This window comes from Ovis aries, chromosome 19 (assembly GCF_016772045.2).
Source record: "Ovis aries strain OAR_USU_Benz2616 breed Rambouillet chromosome 19, ARS-UI_Ramb_v3.0, whole genome shotgun sequence".
Taxonomy (NCBI): domain Eukaryota; kingdom Metazoa; phylum Chordata; class Mammalia; order Artiodactyla; family Bovidae; genus Ovis; species Ovis aries.
In genome coordinates this window covers 11117981-11141539 of record NC_056072.1, presented here as the reverse complement: position 1 = coordinate 11141539, position 23559 = coordinate 11117981, and the positions used below count along the sequence as shown (strand labels likewise).

The window sequence follows — 23559 nt, the reverse complement described above, 5'->3', positions numbered from 1 at the left end:
CCTCAGGAAAATGGGGGACAAAGCTCCCAGCTCTGTACTTGACTTACAGGTATTCCCTACAGCCAAATTCCCTTCAGTAGGTGGGCAAAGCATAGTGATGCTTGGGAGAGAAGGGACAACAGAAACTGAGATGCGGACAAACACAACAGGAAATCAAGTTACCACGGTAACAAAGAAAGTCAGGAGTGGAAATGTGGAAAGGAAGCATCCCCAGGAAGACAGTGGAGAGAAGCTTCGGTGTCAAAACGTGGTTTTTGATGCTCTCACTGGAAATTTCCAGAATGAATTCATCAACTGAGATTCTTTGAGAAAGTGGGTGAATAGATATCATCTATGCCCCTATCACCCCCGTGAGACTTTTTCGAATGTTCCTGCGGATTTCCAGGTGCCAGGGTCTGAACCTTTCTGGATGAGAACACGGCTGCTGTCTGTCGCTGGCTAGAAGGGCCCACCCAAGCCTAGAGTAGGTTTCAACCAACGACTCTCCATAGCTGATGTACAAACAACCCATCCCCTTTACCCCTCAGAGGCAATCATTTTAAGCTGTGCATTTCCCATCATTCCCCAGTGTTTCCCTGCAGGATGAAGATCCAATATCCCCTGTGCCACCTGGGCATGACAGGCTAACTGGTAGCCTCTTTATTCACATCCTTTGTCTTCTGACACACAGATCCTCCCATCAGGATGCAGAGTTTATTTCCCCATCCCCTGAATGTGGCTGGCCCTGTGTGTGACTTTGCTTCGGCTAACAGAATGTGGCAAAAAGTGAGAACAGACCAGTTTTGTGACAGACCTCATGAGATCTTGTGCATTGAGTTCTAGTTTTTGGACCCCTTCCCTGCCCCCAACAGCAACACCTAGCCAACCTGAAGTTGGCTACAGGTCCATATGGAAGCCCATGAGACCAGAAGACCCAAACAGCTGAGTCACAGAATCTGAAGCTGAATAAATGGTGTTTTTCCCCAAGGCATGAAGTTACAGGCAATAACTAACTGATACACTGGTGTATTAGTTCAGTTCAGTCGCTAAGTCGTGTCCGACTCTTTCCAACCCCATGAATCACAGCACGCCAGGCCTCCCTGTCCATCACCAACTCCCGGAGTTCACTCAGACTCACGTCCATTAAATCAGTGATGCCATCCAGCCATCTCATCCTCTGTTGTCCCCTTCTCCTCCTGCCCCCAATCCCTCCCAGCATCAAAGTCTTTTCCAATGAGTCAACTCTTTGCATGAGGTGGCCAAAGGACTGGAGTTTCAGCTTTAGCATCATTCCTTCCAAAGAAATCCCAGGGCTGATCTCCTTCAGAATGGACTGGTTGGATCTCCTTGCAGGCCAAGGGACTCTCAAGAGTCTTCTCCAACACCACAGTTCAAAAGCATCAATTCTTCGGCGCTCAGCTTTCTTCACAGTCCAACTCACTGTTGTATAGTGCACCCTTAATAGTAGGCTTCCCTCTAAGTTTCTTTACTCCTCTACTTTTGTTCCCTGCACTTCTCAAATTATTTACACCCAAATCCTTGCCTGAGGGTCTGCTTGAGAGAGGAGTCAAACTCGGATAGGGTGGAGGGCCTCTTTCCTTGTGCCTCTAAGGAATTCCCTCATGTTCCTATGATGATAACAACCACAGTGAGTTACAATTACTGTTTCCATGTGTGTTTCCCCTTCTAGATCAAGAGCACCATGATGCAGTAGATTATATTCGTTTCCACCAAGCCTGTACCTCCATGAGAAGTACTCCATTGATATTTGCCATGTAGGTAAATGTATCAGCAGTTTATCACTTCTTATCAGGTGAGTAGACGTATTCTGCAAAAGTACTGCACCCTTTACTACCTCTTCCAGTGTGTGAATGTCTCTTTGTTTGCCTTACTCTGTTCGTCCCCTTCCTAGGGAGTTATATCTCACCCTTTGCCTTGGTAACTATAACAGAAGGACCACCCACAAGCCTATTCATCTTGATGTGGTCCTGAAATGTGGGGGAGACACCTATTGCCTCCTCAGAGAACCCCTATCAGAGGAGGGAGAAGAGAAGAGTGCAGATGAGGAATCCTTCGATTCTTATTCAAAAGGTTCTTTTCGTTGGAGCATTTCACCTTTCTTTGAAGAACATACCACTGAAAAAAACCATTCCTGTTTCCAGAGATTCCAGAAACAGCCACTACAAAAGCCAGCTGCTCTCAATCAACACACTTCTTCTGCACTTTTTTGGTCCCACATCTCGGGCAGACGGTGAAGGGAAAAAAATATTGAATCACAAGGCTAATATTCTGGCAAGGGCAAAAGTTTTCCAGGATTCTGATCAGTCCTATTCATCTTCCTTTACAAAGCAGTAACAATAATGAGAGAAAAATCCAGCCTACACACATTAAGAATATCCTGACTTGATACTTAAACCATCATTTGGACCCAGGAGAACTGGTGTCTGCAGTCTCTGGGGAGAAAAGCTTTTGAACAGCACCTCACATGTCAGACATCACAGGGGGAGCATGACTGGATGGATAGGAGGGATCTTTGAGGACACATTTTTTTCACCCATCCACCTCCTTTCTGAATTGGGGCTTTCTACACAAGGAAGCTTTATTCCCAGCTCCCCAGCCTTGGTCCTTCTTGTCTAGAATCAGCTGATTATGACACCCAACAGCAACTGAGGACAGTGCACAGAAGAGAGCAAGATGCAGAATTGGACATTTCCAGCTTTGATCACCTCTACCCTGACCACTGTGAGCCCTTGAATTAGTAACTTGCCTCCTCAAGCCTCTGCATCCTCCCCACCAAAAAAAAGTGTAATAATATTTACTTCTCAATGTCACTGACCAGATTAAATGAAATAATAATGATAGCTCTCATTGACTGAGTGTCTGCTATAATGCCAAGCTTTCAGAAGCAATTAAATATGTTTTAACTCACTAACTACTCAAAACAACTTTGCAAGATGGTGCTATTATACTCCCATTTTACAGATAAGAAAACAGAGGCAGAGGTGTGACACAACTTTCCCAAGGTTGTGCAGCTGGTAAGATACTGCAGAGAACACTATAGGGAAGCTAGTGCATGGTAGGAACCCAATAAACAGGAGTGTCTTCCCCTTCATATAAGAAGACAATGCTGCTGCTGCTGCTGCTGCTAAGTCGCTTCAGTTGTGTCTGACTCTGTGCGACCCCACAGACGGCAGCCCACCAGGCTCCCCCATCCCTGGGATTCTCCAGGCAAGAACACTGGAGTGGGTTGCTACCTCCTTCTCCAATGCATGAAAGTGAGAAGTGAAAGTGAAGTCACTCAGTCGTGTCCAACTCTTAGCGACCCCCTGGACTGCAGCCCACCAGGCTCCTCCCTCCATGGGATTTTCCAGGCAAGAGTACTGGAGTGGGGTGCCACTGCTTTCTCCTCTACGCTATGCTATGCAGTTGATGATTCTGGTCTTTTTGCCATTTTTAAAAAGGTAAACAATTTACTTCAAACTCTAAATGGCCATCCCATCCTTCACCGTGATCCTGGGTATATTGATCCTCTTCTTGAAGACTGATTTTCCGTAGACATGAAAATGCCCATGAAAACCTGAGATACCCATGAAAACCTCCCCGCCAAGGGTTTAGGGAAATGCACTTGGTCCCCCATCTCCACCAAGATAATTGCATTACTAAGGCTACAGTCAGTCATAGGACCATTATATGTGGTCACTAGATGGTTCTTCTAACTTCATAAATATTCTCATTGTGCCTTTTTACTTCCCTTGAGAGTTCTTTCATTATAGGAGTTGCCTAGCCGGAAGGCACTGACATTTCCACTGGTCTCATATGAGATATATAAAAAAAAAATTCTTTTAACTTAGCTGCCATAGTGGATATTTCTCTTTTCCTTCTCTTAATCAGGTGTGATATTCTCTTAGGTACTATAACTACTCAGACAAAAGAAATGAAACATAGTTGCATCATTTTACAAATGGAATTTTCAGTCCTATTTAAGGAAACTAAACAGCTTCCTCCTTATGCCTGGACATTTTGGAAATGGCATGTTTTAGAACAAGGCTCAAGACCATTAAAGATTGTAGACTTAATTGAAGAGCTGATTGTTTTAAGAGACAACAGGCCTGCCAGAATCCATGCTCTCTGGAGAGAAAAATAAAAACATCCATGAGTCCCGGTTACAGAGAGCATTTCCTGGCTTGATCCCTGACCACTCGGGGTGACCCAATCACTCCCAGATGTCTTTCTCTCTTTTTTCACAACAAAGACTCCTCAATCTATGGGTTTTTGGCTGCTTCCCACAACACCTTGCACTGTGCTGTCTACCCAGTCATCAGAGGAACTTTTCTCTGTTATCCCTTGGCTTCAACCTTATAATACAGTGGATCACAGCTAACAGGAGAGCTAGGCTCTAAAGACAGCACAAAAGGCAAAAATTTTTGTTGAAACTGACCCCTGGAAACCCTTGGGGAGGCACCAAGATGGAGATAAATATCTCTCATAAGCCTAACCTTGTCTAGGTGCTCCTGCACTGAGACCAAGGTGATGTCCAGGGACCTGAGCCAGGATGACTGAGATGATGGTAGAGTTGTTGTTGTTCAGTCACTAAGCTGTGTCTGACTCTTTGTGACTCTATGAACTACAGCATGCCAGGCTCCTCCATGCTTCACTATCTCCTGGAGTTTGCTCAAATTCAGGTCCACTGAGTTGGTGATGCTATCTAACCATCTCATCCTTGGCTGCCCCCTTCTCTTTTTGCCTTCAATCTTCCCCAGCATCAGCCTTTTCCAATGAGTCGGTTCTTCACATGGGAGAGTAGCTGACTCAAAAGTCAAGCTGGACACATTTTCTCTCAGTGGAGCAGAGAACCCAATGACTCACAGGCCCTCAGTCCCCTTGTCCTTGCCCCTTTCTCTCCCCCTATCCCTCTCTCCCCACACCTTTGGTGTGCCCACCTGCATTCCTATTAGGTTAAATGCATTTATGCTATTATTCTGCTATACCCCCACTGGCTGCAGGACAAAATCTAAACTCATAGGTGTGTCACAAATCTGGTGCTTCTCTCTCTTTCTCTATCTTACATGTTCCTGTGTCCTCCTGACCAGTGTTCAGTATTTTGGCCACAAACACCTTTATCACAAGCATTTCTGTGGCAAATATTTTTCTGCCAGATAACTAACTTGTCACAAGGCAACTTTTCCATAAAAGATAAAAGAATTGGTTGATTTACCTCACATAAATCTTAGCATTTATACTGCTCTATAAGGTGACAAGGATACAGGCAGTCTTAATGTGGTAGATGATAACAACTATATAAGTTGACTTGATAGGAAACCTGGTGATAAAACTTACTGGAAGTATGAAACAAGAAAAGGTAAAGCTGGATTGCCTATTATCCTAGAAAATGAAAACGTATCAGTTTGCAAATCCTTCAATGATTGGAAGGTACAGAGTTGAACCCACGTTTCCCATAGAACTTTGGAACGTCTATCAGTGAACATGTGACAAGATGCCAGGAACACACAACAGTGTAGAGGCTTTCACAACACAATGCAAAGCTCAGTTACAAATGTGCATCTGAGTATTTAGAAACTGGAGCCTCTCTAAATGGAGAAAGAAATCTTAACAGAAAAGAAAAAGTGCAATGCTCAACAGGAAAATGAATCACATTTTAAATGTATTCAAATATTCTGTGTTTTGCAAGTCTTTTAATTTTCATTATTCATTTTCAATGTTCCACTATGTCCTATTTAATGATGCTCTTTTATTTTTTCTCTTTACAGGAGAATTGCCTTACAATCAATTAGTTACATGTTGAAAACATTTGCAGCAAAAACGCTTGTGGCAAAGATGTTTACAGCAGAGGAGCTCATGCCAAAAATATCTCCTGACCACCTCCTTCACCCCAGATGCCTGCAGATCTGCATGGCAAGTCTCCCTTCCAGCCTCTGTGCCTCTGCTCATCTTTTCCCTCTGCTCAGAACGCCTGGAGGCATTCCCCTTGATTCCTTCTCTTGGAAGCTACTCCAGGGCCCCATGATGACCCATCTATCCCTCTCCTGGCACTAACCAGGCACTGACAGCACCCAGCTGTCCTCTCCCACCCACACTGGGCACTTGGGAGAGCAGGGCCCAAATTTCTTCCCTGATTTGAACAATGAAGGAATGTACACCCCATCCCAGGCAATAACAAATCAATAACAGTAACCAAATCAGCTGACTTCTAGTTCAAGCCACTGAGTCTTTGTCAACCAAATTCAGACCCTGGCTTCCATACGCAGTTTACTGACTGTACCTTCTCTCTCTCTGTGCCTGGCTCTGCACAAAGATCTGGTGAAATTCAAAGTAACTGAAACCCTGGGCGTGGTTTTTGTATCTCTACTTATCCAATTACCAGTTTATGTTTCTCTGATGGCTCCCTTGGGGGCAACTATGGGCCCAAGAGTATAATGAAGGTCTGTTTAATGGGGGATCCAGCCAAAAGGCTATTTTGAGAGACCAAGCGGCCTTTTGGGAAATAACTCATCCGAGGGAGAGGCTCAGTGATTTGGTCCAAAGATATTGCTTCAGAGATTTGAAAAATCTCCTCCACCGATCTCTATGTATTGTGTATGAGTTGTAGGAAGATGGAACTACAAAAAAGGCTGGAACAGTCCCCAAAACTATAAGGTACCGGAAGAGTAACAGGGCGATACTGCTCTTTATGTAGCAGAATAGATTGCATTATGGTTCCAATTTTTCACCCCTCTCTAAATTTGTCTCCTTTGCTATGTGACTGTAGTTCTTCTTACTGAAAAGGCAAAGCATAACTTCTAGTCCCTTGGTTTTGAGTTTGGGCACATGACTTGCTGTGACCATTAGAACAAGGTTGAAGTTACGAATACACCAGTTGTAAGCCTATGCCTTGAGAGTTATTGCATGTTTCTGCTTGCCCTTTTATACTGGTGCCATGCCATGAGAAGAATATACTGAGTCTATACCAGACCACCTGACCTGCCTCTTGAGAAATCTGTATGCAGGTCAGGAAGCAACAGTTAGAACTGGACGTGGAACAACTGACTGGTTCCAAATAGGAAAAGGAGTACGTCAAGGCTGTATATTGTCACCCTGCTTATTTAACTTCTATGCAGAGAGTACATCATAAGAAATGCTGGGCTGGAAGAAACACAAGCTAGAATCAAGATTGCCAGGAGAAATATCAATAATCTCAGATATGCAGATGATACCACCCTTATGGCAAAGTGAAGAGGAACTAAAAAGCCTCTTGATGAAAGTGAAAGAGGAGAGTGAAAAAGTTGGCCTAAAGCTCAACATTCAGAAAACGAAGATCATGGCATCTGGTCCCATCACTTCATGGGAAATAGATGGGGAAACAGTGGAAACAGTGTCAGACTTTATTTTTGGGGGCTCCAAAATCACTGCAGATGGTGACTGCAGCCATGAAATTAAAAGACACTTACTCCTTGGAAGAAAAGTTATGACCAACCTAGATAGCATATTCAAAACCAGAGACATTACTTTGCCGACTAAGGTCCGTCTAGTCAAGGCTACGATTTTTCCTGTGGTCTTGCATGGATGTGAGAGTTGGACTGTGAAGGAGGCTGAGTGCTGAAGAATTGATTCTTTTGAACTGTGGTGTTGGAGAAGACTCTTGAGAGTCCCTTGGCCTGCAAGGAGATCCAACCAGTCCATTCTGAAGGAGATCAGTCCTGGGATTTCTTTGGAAAGAATGATGCTAAAGCTGAAGCTCCAGTACTTTGGACACCTCATGCGAAGAGCTGACTCATTGGAAAAGACTCTGATGCTGGGAGGGATTGGGAGCAGGAGAAGGGGACGACCCAGGATGAGATGGCTGGATGGCATCACGGACTCGATGGACGTGAGTCTGAGTGAACTCCGGGAGTTGGTGATGGACAGGGAGGCCTGGCGTGCTGCGATTCATGGGGTGGGAAAGAGTCGGACACGACTTAGCGACTGAACTAAACTGAGGCCATTGGTTCTAGCAGGATGGTGAAAGACACATGAAGTAGAGCTGAACTGAGTCACTTGAGCCTAGTAGAGATCCCCCTCCCTTCTGTTGAACCCCAAATTCATAAGCAAGTCAACCAGGATCCAGCTAAATCAAGCCAGGACCAGCCAACCCTCAGTCGACCTACAGATCCAGGAGAAGAAAAATGATTTTAAGCCACTGAGTTTTGAATGGTTTGTTACACAGTACTTTTCTGTGGTTCCATCTAGCTGATACATACAGGACTTTGGGTCCTGGCCAACCACACCAGTTGTTCTAGTATTATTGGTAACTGGGCCCAGAGAGCAGATCCAATTCTGACCAATACTGGGAGGCCAGGGTCAGGCAACAGAGCCAACTTTAAGGATAATGACCACAAGCCTTGGGTTTTACTTCTTAACATATGAAGAGCACAATGTAACAGAGATGGATTTGACCATGCACTGACAGGGAGCCAGAACATCAGAACTTTTCTAGTATTAAACTGAGAGCAAGTGAATATTTTCCCAACCCATGAAGTTTTCAGTGATCTAAAATAAATGTCCACTATATATAAACTGCCTCAAGATAAAAAAAAAATCCATATATTTTTGTTTCATGTTCCTTTTCCCCTAAAATACTTTCTGGAAGACTTTTCTAAAACTAAAAGTTGTGATCTGATAACTTATGAACCTTCCTTAGAATTGGTTTCTCTCATAGGTTCCAGAAGATCCTTCTTACTAATGTTAAACAAAGCCACAGTCATCAAGACAGTATGCTACTGGCACAAAGACAGAAATATAGATCAATGGAACAAAACAGAAAGCCCAGAGATAAATCCACACACCTATGGACACCTTATCTTTGACAAAAGAGGCAAAAATATACAATGGAGAAAAGACAATCTCTTTAACAAGTGGTGATGGGAAACTGGTCAACCACTTGTTAAAGAATGAAACTAGAACACTTTCTAACACCACACACAAAAATAAACTCAAAATGGATTAAAGATCTAAACATAAGACCAGAAACTATAAAACTCCTAGAGGAGAACATAGGCAAAACACTCTCTGACATAAATCACAGCAGGATCCTCTATGACCCACCTCCAAGAATATTGGAAATAAAACCAAAAATAAATAAATGAGACCTAATTATAATTAAAAGCTTCTGCACAATAAAGGAAACTATAAGCAAGGTGAAAAGACAGCCTTCGGAATGGGAGAAAATAATAGCAAATGAAGCAACTGACAAACAACTAATCTCAAAAATATACAAGCAACTCCTGCAGCTCAATTCCAGAAAAATAAATGACCCAATCAAAAAATGGGCCAAAGAACTAAACAGACATTTCTCCAAAGACATACAGATGGCTAACACATACATGAAAAGATGCTCAACATCACTCATTATCAGAGAAATGCAAATCAAAACCACAATAAGGTACATTTCATGCCAGTCAGAATGGCTGCGATCCAAAAGTCTATAAGCAATAAATGCTGGAGAGGGTGTGGAGAAAAGGGAAGCCTCTTACACTGTTGGTGGGAATGCAAACTAGTACAGCCACTATGGAGAACAGTGTGGAGATTCCTTAAAAAACTGGAAATAGAACTGCCTTATGACCAGCAATCCCACGCTGGGCATACACACCGAGGAAACCAGAATTGAAAGAGACACGTGTACCCCAATGTTCATCACAGCACTGTTTATAATATCCAGGACATGGGAGCAACCTAGATGTCCATCAGCAGACAAATGGATAAGAAAGCTGTGGTACATATACACAATGGAGTATTACACAGCCATTCAAAAGAATACATTTGAATCCATTCTAATGAGGTGGATGAAACTGGAGCCTATTATACAGAGTGAAGTAAGGCAGAAAGAAAAACACCAATACAGTATACTAACGCACATATATGGAATTTAGAAAGATGGTAATGATAACCCTGTATGCAAGACAGCAAAAGAGACACAGATGTATAGAACAGTCTTTTGGACTCTGTGGGAGAGGGAGAGGGTGGGATGGTTTGGGAGAATGGCATTGAAACATGTGTAATATCATATATGAAATGCATTGCCAGTCCAGGTTCGATGCATGATACAGGATGCTCGAGGCTGGTGCACTGGGATGACCCAGAGGGATGGTACAGGGAGGGAGGTGGGAGGGGGGAGGGGGGTTCAGGATGGGGAACACGTGTACACCTGTGGTGGATTCATGTTGATGTATGGCAAAACCAATACAATATTGTAAAGTAATTAGCCTCCAATTAAAATAAATAAATTTATATTAAAAAAATAAAGACAGACCTTTCACTTTGTGCAATTCACTGAAAAAAAATTCCAATATCCACTTATCAAATTGAAATAATTTTCTAAGCTTGGGAAAACATGTACTACTTTAATGTACTACACTAAGTTCTAAGTAAAAGTAATGTCAATTAATATTTAAGAGATTTGGAGGAGTATGTATGTGTGCGTGTGTGTGTATGTGTGTGTTTGGGGAGGTGGTTTACATCACCTTTCCCCTGATAAATGCAAACAAATGAAGAATTATCTTAGTATTACTTTCCTTTGATGAATAGTAGATTATTTGTCAACAGAAGTAAAAGTGTCTAGTGCAGTTACTGGTTCATGACTGGATATTTCTTTCACTCCCCCCAAACTTAACTCTCACAGTTGAGGCATACAGTATGGATTTCAGAGGATACCTATCAACACCAATGACTATTGTTGAGAAATGGTAATAATTAGTATGGAAGTTAAAACTTTCTCAGAACGAATTGTCTCAAAAGGAACCCATTCTCTGATGTGGCTAAACGACTCAGGACCAGCGTCTTCATCCTAAAAGATGACTGAAATAAAAGGCTGACGGAGAGAAAACAGGAAGGCCTTTACAGAAGGTTCACCTTTAGCAGAGGGCTCACGTCCTGTGGAAGGAAGCCCTGCTCCAGGAGAGAGGCCATCTGTCCCCTCATCAGGACAGCTGCACCTCTCCTCCACCCACTCCTGTCACAGAACCCTTACTTATTGCTAAAGCAGATGCTTTAAGTGAGAAAAATAAAAAGAACCTTTATATAGTAATAAACTGGATCATATGAGTTGTCTCAAACAGTTAAATATTGGCCATTTCATATGGTTCAACTTAATACAATGAGTAAACCTAAAATATATCTCCCAACATACACACATCAAAAATACTCAGGAAAATTAGACATATAAAATTCTAATTGTGAGACGTGTGAGACTGTAAACAAAACCAAACCCAAACCATCCCCCCCAAAAAAAATAATACCTGTTGTTAAAATTACAGTATAATTTTCTTATACTACAACTATTCATTTTAAACCCACCAACTGTATTTACCCTCTTCAGTGGGGAAATTTGCACATATAGACTTTGAGCCTGGAGCCAGAACTTCTTAGAACAAGGTGGAGAAGGGGCACAGCTCACCTGGAGAGTAACAGGTGACCCTGCAGCTGCAGGTCGGCAGCACAGTCCTCGGATCGGCAATTCCTTTCAAACACAGTCTGTGAGGGAGACAGGAGAGGAAGGGTGGGAACAGGAGTTAGTGGCAAATGAGTAAATAACAACCAATCACTTCCTCCCAAATCAGCAGGAATTCTTCCTGTGAGCCTGTAACCAAACACACGTCTGTGTGCCCAGACTTGGGCACTGGCACTGAGCCCAAATAATACCCAAACATTTGGAGTTTGGAGCACAGAAAGGCTTAATACAGAGCCAAGCAAGAAGACAGGTGGCTCCCGCCTTAAAAGCTCTTGAACTCCCCAAAAGTTCTCAGCAAAGCTGTTTTAGAGGACAGGTGAAGGAGGGGTGGGGTTAGCTGTCACAAACTTCTTCCTGAGGTCAGCTCACCATGTTCTCATAAACTCCCACCGGAATCAATGTTATTCTCTGTCAAGGTCCGAAGGCTCAACTTCCAAGTCTAACCTCCAAGGGCCAGGCCTGACTATGAGGAGGGGTCCCCGAGCAGGCCTGTCCCTCTGCCCGGAGCACTGGTCCAGCCTCCCAGCCCAGGTTCACCCGCCAGTGCCCAGCCCAGCTGAGGAGGTGGATCTCAGCCCAAGACGCCCTCACAGATGGTTCCCCAGACCCCACCTGGCCGTCATCCCAGAGGGAGCCAGGCGCCCAGCACCTGGCAGCCCTCAGGGTCCTCAGGCCACCCAAATGGGGGCTGGATTCCTCAGACCTTGACCCATGAGGACACCCGCCACCGTTAGACTGCGAGGTGGGGGTGGGGAGAGGCTCACCGCCTCCTCCAGGCCTGGACCAAGGCCAATGGGTGGCCACGGCAATGGCTCTGTAGCCTGCAGGACACAGCCCTCAGCCTGTCCCCGGAGTCCAGCTCACCTGCTGCCTGAGTCCAGAGGGCTGGAGGCCCAGGAGGCTGAGCGCCACCTCTTACTGCGCTCTCCACCTAGAGGACCAAAGTCCTACTGACCGTTGGCGGAGAGCGACCTCTAACCATCACGCTCTCCGGTCTCACGTTAATGTGCCAGTGGTCTCGCGGGAATAGCTGAGCCCCCGCCCCGCCCCGCCCCTGCTACAGTTCCCACAAGCCCCCACCCCCCCCCCACCCCCACCCCCCCCCCGCCTCCAGGGACCCAGCTGGCTCCACAATAAGGAGTCCTCAGCACTTAACCCGGAAATCCAAGTCGGGGGTGCTCTTGACCACAGAGCACACCCCTTATCTGATTCATTTCTCAGGCGATTCAAGTGCTACTTCAAGTAGTTTTTTCAAGAAATGTACCCAACAGGTGTTCTTCCCATCTTTGAGAAGATCTTCAAATGCTCTCAGATAGGAGTGAATAATAACGCAGTCAAGACAAAGAACTCTTAGATTACAGTCCGGACCTGTCCCTCTGCTCTCCTGGGGAGGCAGATAATCTGTATTTGAGATGGGTTCTGTCAGAGTGAGGAGACCATGTTATAATTTTAATTCCAAACAGGAAAGTCAAAGGCAATTATTAGATGCTGAGGCTGAGGGCACCACAACAGGCTGAAGGGATCCTGTCTCAGTGGGGCAGCTAAGCTAAATCACTTCAGTCGTGTCCGACTCTGTGTGACCCCATGGACAGCAGCCCACCAGGCTCCTCTGTCCACAGGATTCTCCAGGCAAGAATACTGGAGTGGGGTGCCATTTCCTGTCTCGGTGGGGCAGCTGGTAGTTATCCGGACAGAGTGTCCTTTCTCTAACAGGGCTGGGCCTTCAGGGCCAAACCCCAGCTAGTTCTGGGACTCAGTGCTCACTGTGCCAAACTGGACATCTTTCCAGGGGGCTTGCAGTGTGTGCCTGAACTGGGCTTCTCTGTGGAGAGTGGCCAGGAATCAGGAGTGGCTCTGGGGAGGAGTTAAGAGTTTTCTTCTTCCTGTGGGACCCAGTGGGCTTGTCCATCCCTCCCTCCATCTGCTCTCAGAAACTCTGATGTTTCAGGCTGCCTGCGTCCATGCTGACAGAGACTCTTCATTATTGTTCATTGCTCTAACCGCTTCAGTAGGATTCTGGAGAGAAAAGACTGTGGTTGTTTTTTAGTTGTCATCTACATTCACTACTCAACTTCCCCATCATCACTCCTCATATGTGTGGATCCTCCTCCAACACACACAGAGAACACAGTTCCAGGTGACCTGTTTCCCTCCCCAAGGACAAGTCCGGGCAGCTTCTCAGAGCATCCATGTGGACTCCAGCAAATGTGCCGGCCAAAGAACAGTCTAGACCCAACCAGACAGAGTAATTTTGCTTATGGAAATTCATATTTCTGTGTCACATTTCCAAGAGAATAATGTGTCCCAGCCAACATTCCCTGCCTTGAGTGTAGGGGGAAAAAAAACTCATGAAAGTCTCGAGCAGAAAGAGGACATTCCCACGTTCTTTTGGACAATACTGGGGGCAAGAAGAGAGCCAAATTTCCAAGATTTTGAGAGAAGGCATTTGTGCTTTATTGGCCATCTCAATTAAGGAGAAAACAAAAAGTGGATGTGAGGTCTACACGAATATCTCAGGTGCAAGTAGAAGGCTTTCTGAGGTTAGAAATGAGGAGAAACACAAAGTGGCTTCACCACCAAGATAATGAAACTCTGGGCTGAAGGGCCCTCACTGACATGCTCCCACTGCAGTCTTGCATCTTACTTTCTATTCATAATGTTACTGGATTTTCCCCAAAAGAAACTCTCCTCCCAAATCCTAATAACCTTTAGACTCCACTAAACCCAGCTCTGCCCCTGGTCACAGGCTTCTCTTTGCAAGTATTTCTCCCATTTTACAGGCGAGAGATGGTCTGACTTCCCGCCTTTGGAGGTAGAGTGGGATGGGTAGCACGTGAAAACTGACAAAGCGGAAGTGACCTACAGCCACCCGTGGCACACAATCTGGCAAGATCCAGTCCCTGCCCTCCTCAGCTCCCTCACCCTGGCTCTCTCATGCCAACCACCCTCAGTCTGCCTTTATACCTTCACAGCTCAAGGCCTCCTCACAGGCTGATCCCAAAGACCTCCACCAGGTTCATCTGGTATGTGTCCTCACCCTTCAGTCAGCAAACCAAAACCACATCCCTGAGCCCTCAGAGAGCTGGGGCTCTGTCACAAGTTCTGGTGGTTCATGTACTTTTCCTTTGACTGCTCATCTTGACTGTAACTAATTTATTTTATCATTAGGTGCTTCCTGTTTCTCTCCCCTGCTGAAATGATGCTCCATGAGGATGGGGGATTGTATTGGTCTTCTTCACCCCCATGCGTGCCGTCAGAGCCTGCTGTGTAGAATCTGCCCAGCCGACAGTGGAGGACCCCACATGCTCTGAGAGATGGGGTAACCCCTGGAATGTGAGCCAATGCAAACAACCTGCTCACCAACACAGACCTGTAGCTTCCCAGCAAAGCACTGTCCCTCAGCTACAAGCAAGGGCAGAGCCTCCCCGTTAGGAACTTGTTGCTTTGGTCGGACTTTCCCTCGTCCTCTACTCTCTAGTTCCTGTCCTGCAAACTAACTTCTCTGGCTGTTAAGTCCTCCAATGCCATTGAACTTCCATCCAACAAAGGTAAGCACTGAGTCTGCCATATGCACACTCACTCACACACACACATACACACACACATTAGGTGAGTGTTTACACTGATCAGCTAAAATTAAGCACAAACTCAGGTGAGAAGATAAGCTCAAGCTTAGAAGTTAATCCAGGACTTAACCTGCATATTTACAAAATGAAAAAAATAACAGAATCAGGGAGCTTGTGGCTACTACGTTGTTCTTGTTTTAGACATCACTGTGCATCACTGTCTACAGCAGCAAATGTGAGTGACAATGACACTTTGTAAGAGCGAGCGCCATGAAGTTTCCTGAGTTGATGGTGCAGTAAGAAGACCACAGAGACAGGGTTGAAGACCGTGTGTGTGTGTGTGTGTGTAGACAACTATACATTCTAAAAATCAATGCACAATGTCTCCTGTTGCACTCTATACAGTGTGACCCTGACCTCCTTCCATACAGAGGTGGGTTAACTCTCCACCCCTTGAATCTAGGCGGATTTGTGGCTGCAGAGAAAGCGGTGCTTTGCAATTTCCAGGCCTAGTCATCACAAGTACTCAAGCTTCTGTTGAGTTCTCTTGGGGCATTTGCTCTTACAATGTAGCTACTACTTTGCAAGAAAGCCCAAGCTTCCCATGGAGAGGCCCACATGGACAGAAACTGACCAGCAGTATCAACTCAAGGCCACAGGAGTCAGCCAGCATTGAAGTGGGTCCCCCAGCCCAACTGAGCTGCCCCAGCTGACATGACATAGAACAGAAGTGAGCTGCCCTGCCCAAGCCCTGACAAATTTCAAATTCATGAATAAACTGAATGACTGCTGTTATCTTAGGCCACTATGTTTTGGGATAGTTTGTTATACAGCAAGAGATTAATGGAATACTCAACCTGTAGCCTCCCCTACTTTGGGGAATGGTGTGAACAAAAGTGGGCCGTGCAGTCCAAGCACTGGTAAAGACTTGGCTTAGGCAAGACCCTCCCCAGGCTGGCAATGAAGTTGTCTTATAGGTAAAATATGAAGACAGCAGCAAATCAAGAGACTCACATCATGCATCTTGGAGACTTAAGTGGAAACTCAGAGATCCTGCACTTGGGTCTCCCTAGGCAAGGGACAATTTTGTTTCTCAAGGAACTGAGACACATCTCTCTGGGGTAGAAACATGGGCAGACTGAAGCCGTAGAATGCTAGCTGATGGCATAGCTCCCAGGAGCAAGTATAAACTATTTCTCCTGTTCAAAGTGGAAGGAGTGCATGTTCTCCCTGAAGCCAGTAGGCCAAACTACCAAATTTTCAGCCTCTCTTCTGCCTGCTTCTATGTGTTTCCCTAATCCTCTGGGCAAACACAAGCTCTGGTGCCTAAATCAGGCAATCTCAATCCAGCTCAGAAGCTACCTCTCCACTCCTTCCAGCCTCAACTCTGCTTGGGAAAGACTTGTCAATTTTTTTTTTTTAACCTGGAAGCAGCCTTTCTGGAAAATGGAAACAGAGCTAAGAAGCCATCATCTCTGACTCCTCTCTGGTTCAGTTCAGTTCAGTTCAGTCACTCAGTCGTATCCGACTCTTTGCAACCTCATGAATCGCAGCATGCCAGGCCTCCCTGTCCATCACCATCTGCCGGAGTTCACTCAAACTCATGTCCATCGAGTCAGTGATGCCATCCAGCCATCTCATCCTCTGTCGTCCCCTTTTCCTCCTGCCCCCAACCCCTCCCAGCATCAGAGTCTTTTCCAATGAGTCAACTCTTCGCATGAGGTGGCCAAAGTACTGGAGCTTCAGCTTTAGCATCATTCCTTCCAAAGAACACCCAGGGCCGATCTCCTTTAGAATGGACTGGTTGGATCTCCTTGCAGTCCAAGGGACTCTCAAGAGTCTTCTCCAACACCACTGTTCAAAAGCATCAATTCTTCGGCACTCAGCTTTCTTCACAGTCCAACTCTCACATCCATGCATGACCACTGGAAAAACCATAGCCTTGACAAAGTAATGTCTCTGCTTTTCAATATGCTATGTAGGTTGGTCATAACTTTTCTTCCAAGGAGTAGCGTCTTTTAATTTCATGGCTGCAGTCACCATCTGCAGTGATTTTGGGTCTGGTTAAATCCCTTCTTTTAAGAGATGACCGTTTCCTCTGACTTTGTGCTCTGGACACCCAGCAGCCTCCTCAGTCTCATGGACTAGATCTCCAAGCTGGTTCCTTCCTCACCCTGAGCTTCACCTCAGCTTTTTCTGGAGAATATACTTTTCTTTTCAAAATCCTTTCTCCAGCTTCTCCCCCAGTCCTTACTGTTCTTCTTTTAGAGGAAGGTTGCCAGAGTTTTCTGTAATGGGCCAGATAGTGAATATTTTCAACCTAGTGAGCCATGTGGTCTCAGCTACAACTGTTCAGTTCTGTTGCTAAAGCAAAAGCAGACATATTTAAAGAAATGGCCATGGATATGTCTCAATAAAACTTTATTTATAAAAACAGACAGAGGGTGGGATGATGGGAGAATGGCATTGAAATGTGTATAATATCATATAAGAAATGAATCGCCAGTCTAGGTTTGATGCAGGATACAGGATGCTTGGGGCTGGTGCACTGGGAGGCAGGTGGGAGGGGGGTTCAGGATTGGGAACACATGTACACCCATGGTGGATTCATGTTGATATATGGCAAAACCAATACAATATTGTAAAGTAAAAAAAAAAAAAAAAAGACAGGCTGGATTTGGCCAGCAGAGTGTAGCTTGCCCATTATTGTTCTAGAACATCTGGATACTTGTTTCTTCGTTCCCTTTAAGTCATGGAGGAGGTGGGGTTTGAACACAATGAATTCAGTTCAGGTTACATTTTGCTCTGAACCAGAGCACAGAGGCTGAAGCTAGCTGTGTTTTTCTCACAAAGCTGTGGCCACCAAGGCCTAAACAACCCTGGATGCGTGTGATGGCTCAGTGGCTGCCCCGGTTAAAGTAGCAGGTCTCCCAGCTGCTTAAGCCTTGTAGGGCTCCTTTTCTCTCACCAGAATCTGCACTGGGAAAAAAAAAAATTCCCTTCTGATCTAGCAGGAAGTAAGATTCTTAGTCTATCCCAGCTGTCACGTTCAGAGGAGGATCAGTTTCTTGGAGTTGGTGATATTAGCTTTAAAATATATACGATCATTGACATAGGCTAGACACTGTTTATAGGGTTGTTATGGCAACCAAGTCCCATGCTGAGAACCTGAGAAAATAGGACAATTGGATTGCGTGGGAATTAATGCTTTTCAAATCCCACCCCAAGGCTATTTGTAAGCTAAAATGAGTGAGACATTTCCTGATGAGAAATCTGACTTTGCAGAGGATCTCTGCCTGGACAACAGGAGGGACATTTCTGAGCTGTAGTTCCTCTCATTGTCCCACATAAGTTCCCAGAGGTCCCAGCTATACGTAACTCACAGCTGCAGCCCCCAGCACCTAGCATAGTATTAAACATGCGTGTATATGCAAATGCCATGACCTGAGTGTAAGACGTTTCTCTTTCCCAATTCTGTTTTAATGCTTTTTCCAGAATCCAAAGTCATCCTTGAAAGTGAAAGAAAGTGTTAGTTGCTCAGTCATGTCTGCCTCTTTGCAATCCCATGGACTATAGCCCATTACGCTCCTCTGTCCATGGGATTCTCCAGGCAAGAATATTGGAGTGGGTTGCCATTTCCTCCTCTAGGGAAAGTTGTCCTTAATGTGGCACATTAAAGAGCTCAGGGTGGTCCCAGGAATTTCATTTCTATTGAGTCCTGTACCCAAATGACTTAGCTTGGTATTTAAAAGCAGGTCATGTAGACAGACTTGCTTTCCAAAGAATAGCATGTCCACGAAAATAAAGACAAATACTTTATAAAATTAAAGTTGAGAAATTTTCTATCTCAGGATCTATTTAACTTGTCCTTTCAGATTTTGAAATCATGGGAGGAGTCCTGTTGGTCTCCCTCTAAACAACAAATATGGTACAGATTTTGCTTCATGCCCCCTGCCTACCTCCATACCCCCTCAGTTCAGTTCAGTTGCTCAGTCATGTCCGACTCTTTCCAACCCCATGTATCGCAGCACGCCAGGCCTCCCTGTCCATCACCAACTGCCGGAGTTCACTCAGACTCACGTCCATCGAGTCAGTGATGCCATCCAGCCATCTCATCCTCTGTCGTCCCCTTCTCCTCCTGCCCCCAACCCCTCCCAGCATCAGAGTCTTTTCCAATGAGTCAACTCTTTGCATGAGGTGGCCAAAGGACTGGAGTTTCAGCTTTAGCATCATTCCTTCCAAAGAAATCCCTGGGCTGATCTCCATCAGAATGGACTGGTTGGATCTCCTTGCAGGCCAAGGGACTCTCAAGAGTCTTCTCCAACACCACAGTTCAAAAGTATTAATTCTTCAGTGCTCAGCTTTCTTCACAGTCCAACTCTCACATCCATACATGACCACTGGAAAAACCATAGCCTTGACTAGATGGACCTTAGTCGGCAAAGTAATGTCTCTGCTTTTCAATATGCTATCTAGGTTGGTCATAACTTTCCTTCCAAGGAGCAAGCATCTTTTCATTTCATGGCTGCAGTCACCATCTGCAGTGATTTTGGAGCCCCAAAAAATAAAGTCTGGCACTGTTTCCCCATCTATCTCCCATGAAGTGATGGGACCAGATGCCATGATCTTCGTTTTCTGAATGTTGAGCTTTAAGCCAACTTTTTCACTCTCCTCTTTCACTTTCATCAAGAGGCTTTTAGTTCCTCTTCACTTTCTGCCATAAGGGTGGTGTCATCTGCATATCTGAGGTTATTGATATTTCTCCTGGCAATCTTGATTCCAGCTTGTGCTTCTTCCAGCCCAGCGTTTCTCATGATGTACTCTGCATAGAAGTTAAATAAGCAGGGTGACAATATACAGCCTTGATGTACTCCTTTTCCTATTTGGAACCAGTCTGTTGGTCCATGTCCAGTTCTAACTGCTGCTTCCTGACCTGTATATAGGTTTCTCAAGAGGCAGGTCAGGTGGTCTGGTACTCCCATCTCCTTGAGAATTTCCCACAGTTTCTTGTGATCCACACAGTCAAAGGCTTTGGCATAGTCAATCAAGCAGAAATAGATGGTTTTCTGGAACTCTCTTGCTTTTCCCATGATCCAGCAGATGTTGGCAATTTGATCTCTAGTTCCTCTGCCTTTTCTAAAACCAGCTTGAACATCTGCAAGTTCATGGTTCACGTATTGCTGAAGCCTGACTTGGAGAATTTTGAGTTTTACTTTACTAGCGTGTGAGATGAGTGCAATTGTGCGGTAGTTTGAGCATTCTTTGGCATTGCCTTTCTTTGGGATTGGAATGAAAACTGACCTTTTCCAGTCCTGTGGCCACTGCTGAGTTTTCCAAATGTGCTGGCATACTGAGTGCAGCACTTTCACAGCATCATCTTTCAGGATTTGAAATAGCTCAACTGGAATTCCATTACTTCTACTAGTTTTGTTCATAGTGATGCTTTCTAAGGCCCACTTGACTTCACATTCCAGGATGTCTGGCTCTAGATGAGTGATCACACCATCATGATTATCTTGGTCTTGAAGATCTTTTTGTATAGTTCTTCTGTGTATTCTTGCCACCTCTTCTTAATGTCTTCTGCTTCTGTTGGGTCCACACCATTTCTGTCCTTTATCAAGCCCATCTTTGCATCACATGTTCCCTTGGTATCTCTAATTACTCTGTGGAAAACCTGGACGGAATAAATGCTTCTCTCTTTGGGAACCCTTTGGTTTATGTCATGGCCCTATGATTGGAAGAACAACCCCTGCTGCCTGAAGGCAACATTTTGATGATCTAGTTCAAACCCTGTGATAACTGGGTGGACAGTGGAGCTGCTCAGAGAGGTCCTGCCCACCTGGGCCTGCATCTGGCCTCTGGACCTTCCCAGTGCCCTTTCCAGGTCCGCCTGGGACTGGGAGGCCTTTTCCACACCACATTTCATGTCCCTCTACAACCTCAGTGTCAACTCTTCTCTACGGATCTCCTACTCCCCTCTTCCCTAGGACCAGAATATCTTTCTTTTCTTCTTCTTCTGTGTGTGTGTGTGTGTGTGTGTGTGTGTGTGTGTGTGTGCGTGCGCGCATGCACTAGTCACTTCAGTCACGTCCGACTCTTTGCAACTCCATGTACTGTGGCCCCTGGGATTCTCCAGGCAAGAACACTAGAGTGGGTTGCTATGCCCTTCTCCAGGGAATCCTCCCAACCCAGGGATCGAACCTGCGTCTCCTGCATTGGCAGGTGCATTCTTTACCACTAGTGACATCTGGGAAGCCTTCTTCTCTTTTTGAAGGGCCAGAATTTCTTTGCCTTGATTTTTACCCTGGAATCATTTGAGTTCTATGTTTTTTTTTTTTTTTTTTTTTTAAGAAAGTTACTGTTAATTAGTCACAAGATGCAGGAAACAGAACCAATGATTTCAAGGAAAAGGGCTGGTGCTGTCAGAGGAAAGGAAGACTATGCTAGCCAGGTTCTAAAAGCCACTGAGTCAGAGGTAGTCAGGCATTTAGGAACGAGAAAGATGGCTTCAAGCTGGAGAAGATTCCTCCCCTGTCTGCAAGAAACTCACCTGAATGGGCCTCAGGTATCAGTTCAAGTAGCAAGAGTCTGGCCTTTGATTCCCTGAGTCATCTCAGAAGATAAGGAGAAAGGTGCTAGGATTTCTTCCCCAGTTAGAGACTGTCCACTGGACGTGCACCCTCGCTTGTTTACACATGCACTCCACATGCTTGTGGAGGAGGTTTTCAATAAGGCAGGACAATACAGAAGAACTCTTTACAGGCTAAAGATTTGCGGGAAGCCACTAGTTTCTTCTGAAAAGAGTTTTAGAGGACCAGAACATACCCATTCCAGAAACTGCAAAGATAACGGTCATAATTCAGTTTGCTAATATTGTGTTGAATATTTTTACATCTATGTTCATCAGAGATATTGGGCTACCGTTTTCTTTTTTGTGTGCTGTTTTTATCTTGTTTGAGCTTAGGGTAATTCTGGCCTCATAAAATGAGTTACAAAGTGTTCCTCTCTCTTCAATTTTTATAAGAGTTTGATAAGGACAAATACTAAATCTTCTTTGAATATTAAAGAGAATAAAAGAAAGAATGAAATGAATCCCACATTTTAAAAAAATTGCAAAGCTAAAATCTAACATTGAAGAAGCAGGTGTAAAAATTCAACAGGTGACTGCAAATACAGCCTGGGTGACAGGAGGCGTGTCCTCTCCTCTGCTCTTTGGATTAACCCTGTCGGGAAGCATGAGCTGCAGACACAGCCAGACATCCCGATCAGTGATGCTAACTACGCACTTGTTCTCCTCACATGTACCCGAAACTAGATGGTTTTCCCACACATTTCATCATGGTGCTCTTTCTGAAAAGATTAGCCAGAAGCTGATGCCAAACAGATGATGTCTATTAAAGTAGAATTAATCTGGCTGAAACAGGGAGGAAGGTGGACACCTCCTCCTCTAACAGACCTTCTCCTCCTCCACTGGGCCAGTCTGCTCCCCTGAATCCAGGTGTGTGCCCCAGGCTGGATGGTCGCTGATACCTGTCCAGCTCTGATGTCTGGAAGTTCCTCTGTTCTCTCCTCCCTGCCAGTCTCTCAACTTTCCTTTCTTCTGCAGAGACTTTGTATATGATAATGAAAATAAAGCCGCAAATAACGGCATTTGAAGCCAGTTAGGCACCTCAGCCAGGAAAGCATTACCTAATGTCCAGGTTGAACAAACAGTGAGTCTTCACGGGCACAGTGCTGGCACCCAATACATCCTGGCATTGAGGGGCTGGGGTGGGAGGTCCAGATGGTGATGGTTTCCAGCACAATGGAGGGTCAGAGTTTATGGCTTTGACATAGCAATATGTTAATATTAGAGTAAAACAGCTCACCTTTCCCTTGAAAGATGACAAAGTGCGTATTCTTAACACAGCCAATGCCTTTGGTTTTACCATGGCCATGTCTCCTTCATCTTGGTCTTTGAAAAAAAAAATATACTCACACATGCACAAATTTGTTGTGGTGTAGGAAAATCGTCCTAAATCACACACCAGGTTCTGCTGCCTGGGAGGAATTCTTAGAGAGTTCACAGAGCATATATAGAGCTTTGCTGAATCTGTAGTGGAGACATTCTGATATGACGTCCAAACCCCACAGGAGGACCCAGCCTTGTGCTCCCTCAGAAGGGCTCTCTTCACTGAGATAGGTTTACTGAGCAACCTCTGTGAGTCAGGCAGTGCTAGGTATTGGGGATCAATAGCCAAAATCAAAGTGTTACCTAATTTGGGTCCTTATCTGGAGGCTCTGGGGGAGAATCTGCTTCCAGGCTTATTCAGGTTATTGGAAGAATTCATTTCCCCATGGTTATAGGACTGAGGTCCCCATTTCCCAGCTGACACTCATCAGGGAGCCTCTCCCGGCCTCTCAAGGTTGTCTGCATTCCTTGTCAAGTTGCTCCTCCATCTTCAAAGCGAGCAATGACAGGTTAAGTTCTTCTCAAGCTTCAGATCTCTCTGACCTTCTGTTCTACCACCTTCCTCCTTCCTCCAGGTGGAGAAA

The 23559-nt window shown here is 45.1% G+C and overlaps 1 protein-coding gene across 2 annotated transcripts in view; it reads right to left on the bottom strand.

Moving 5' to 3' along the window:
• Positions 1-23559, bottom strand: part of ITGA9 (integrin subunit alpha 9) — a 368750-nt gene that overhangs the window by 161280 nt on the left and 183911 nt on the right. For both annotated transcript variants that reach the window (XM_004018225.5, XM_060402078.1), the window contains exon 17: positions 11405-11481. In XM_004018225.5, the coding sequence (XP_004018274.3) occupies positions 11405-11481 (77 nt within the window). The remainder of the gene's footprint in view (positions 1-11404; positions 11482-23559) is intronic.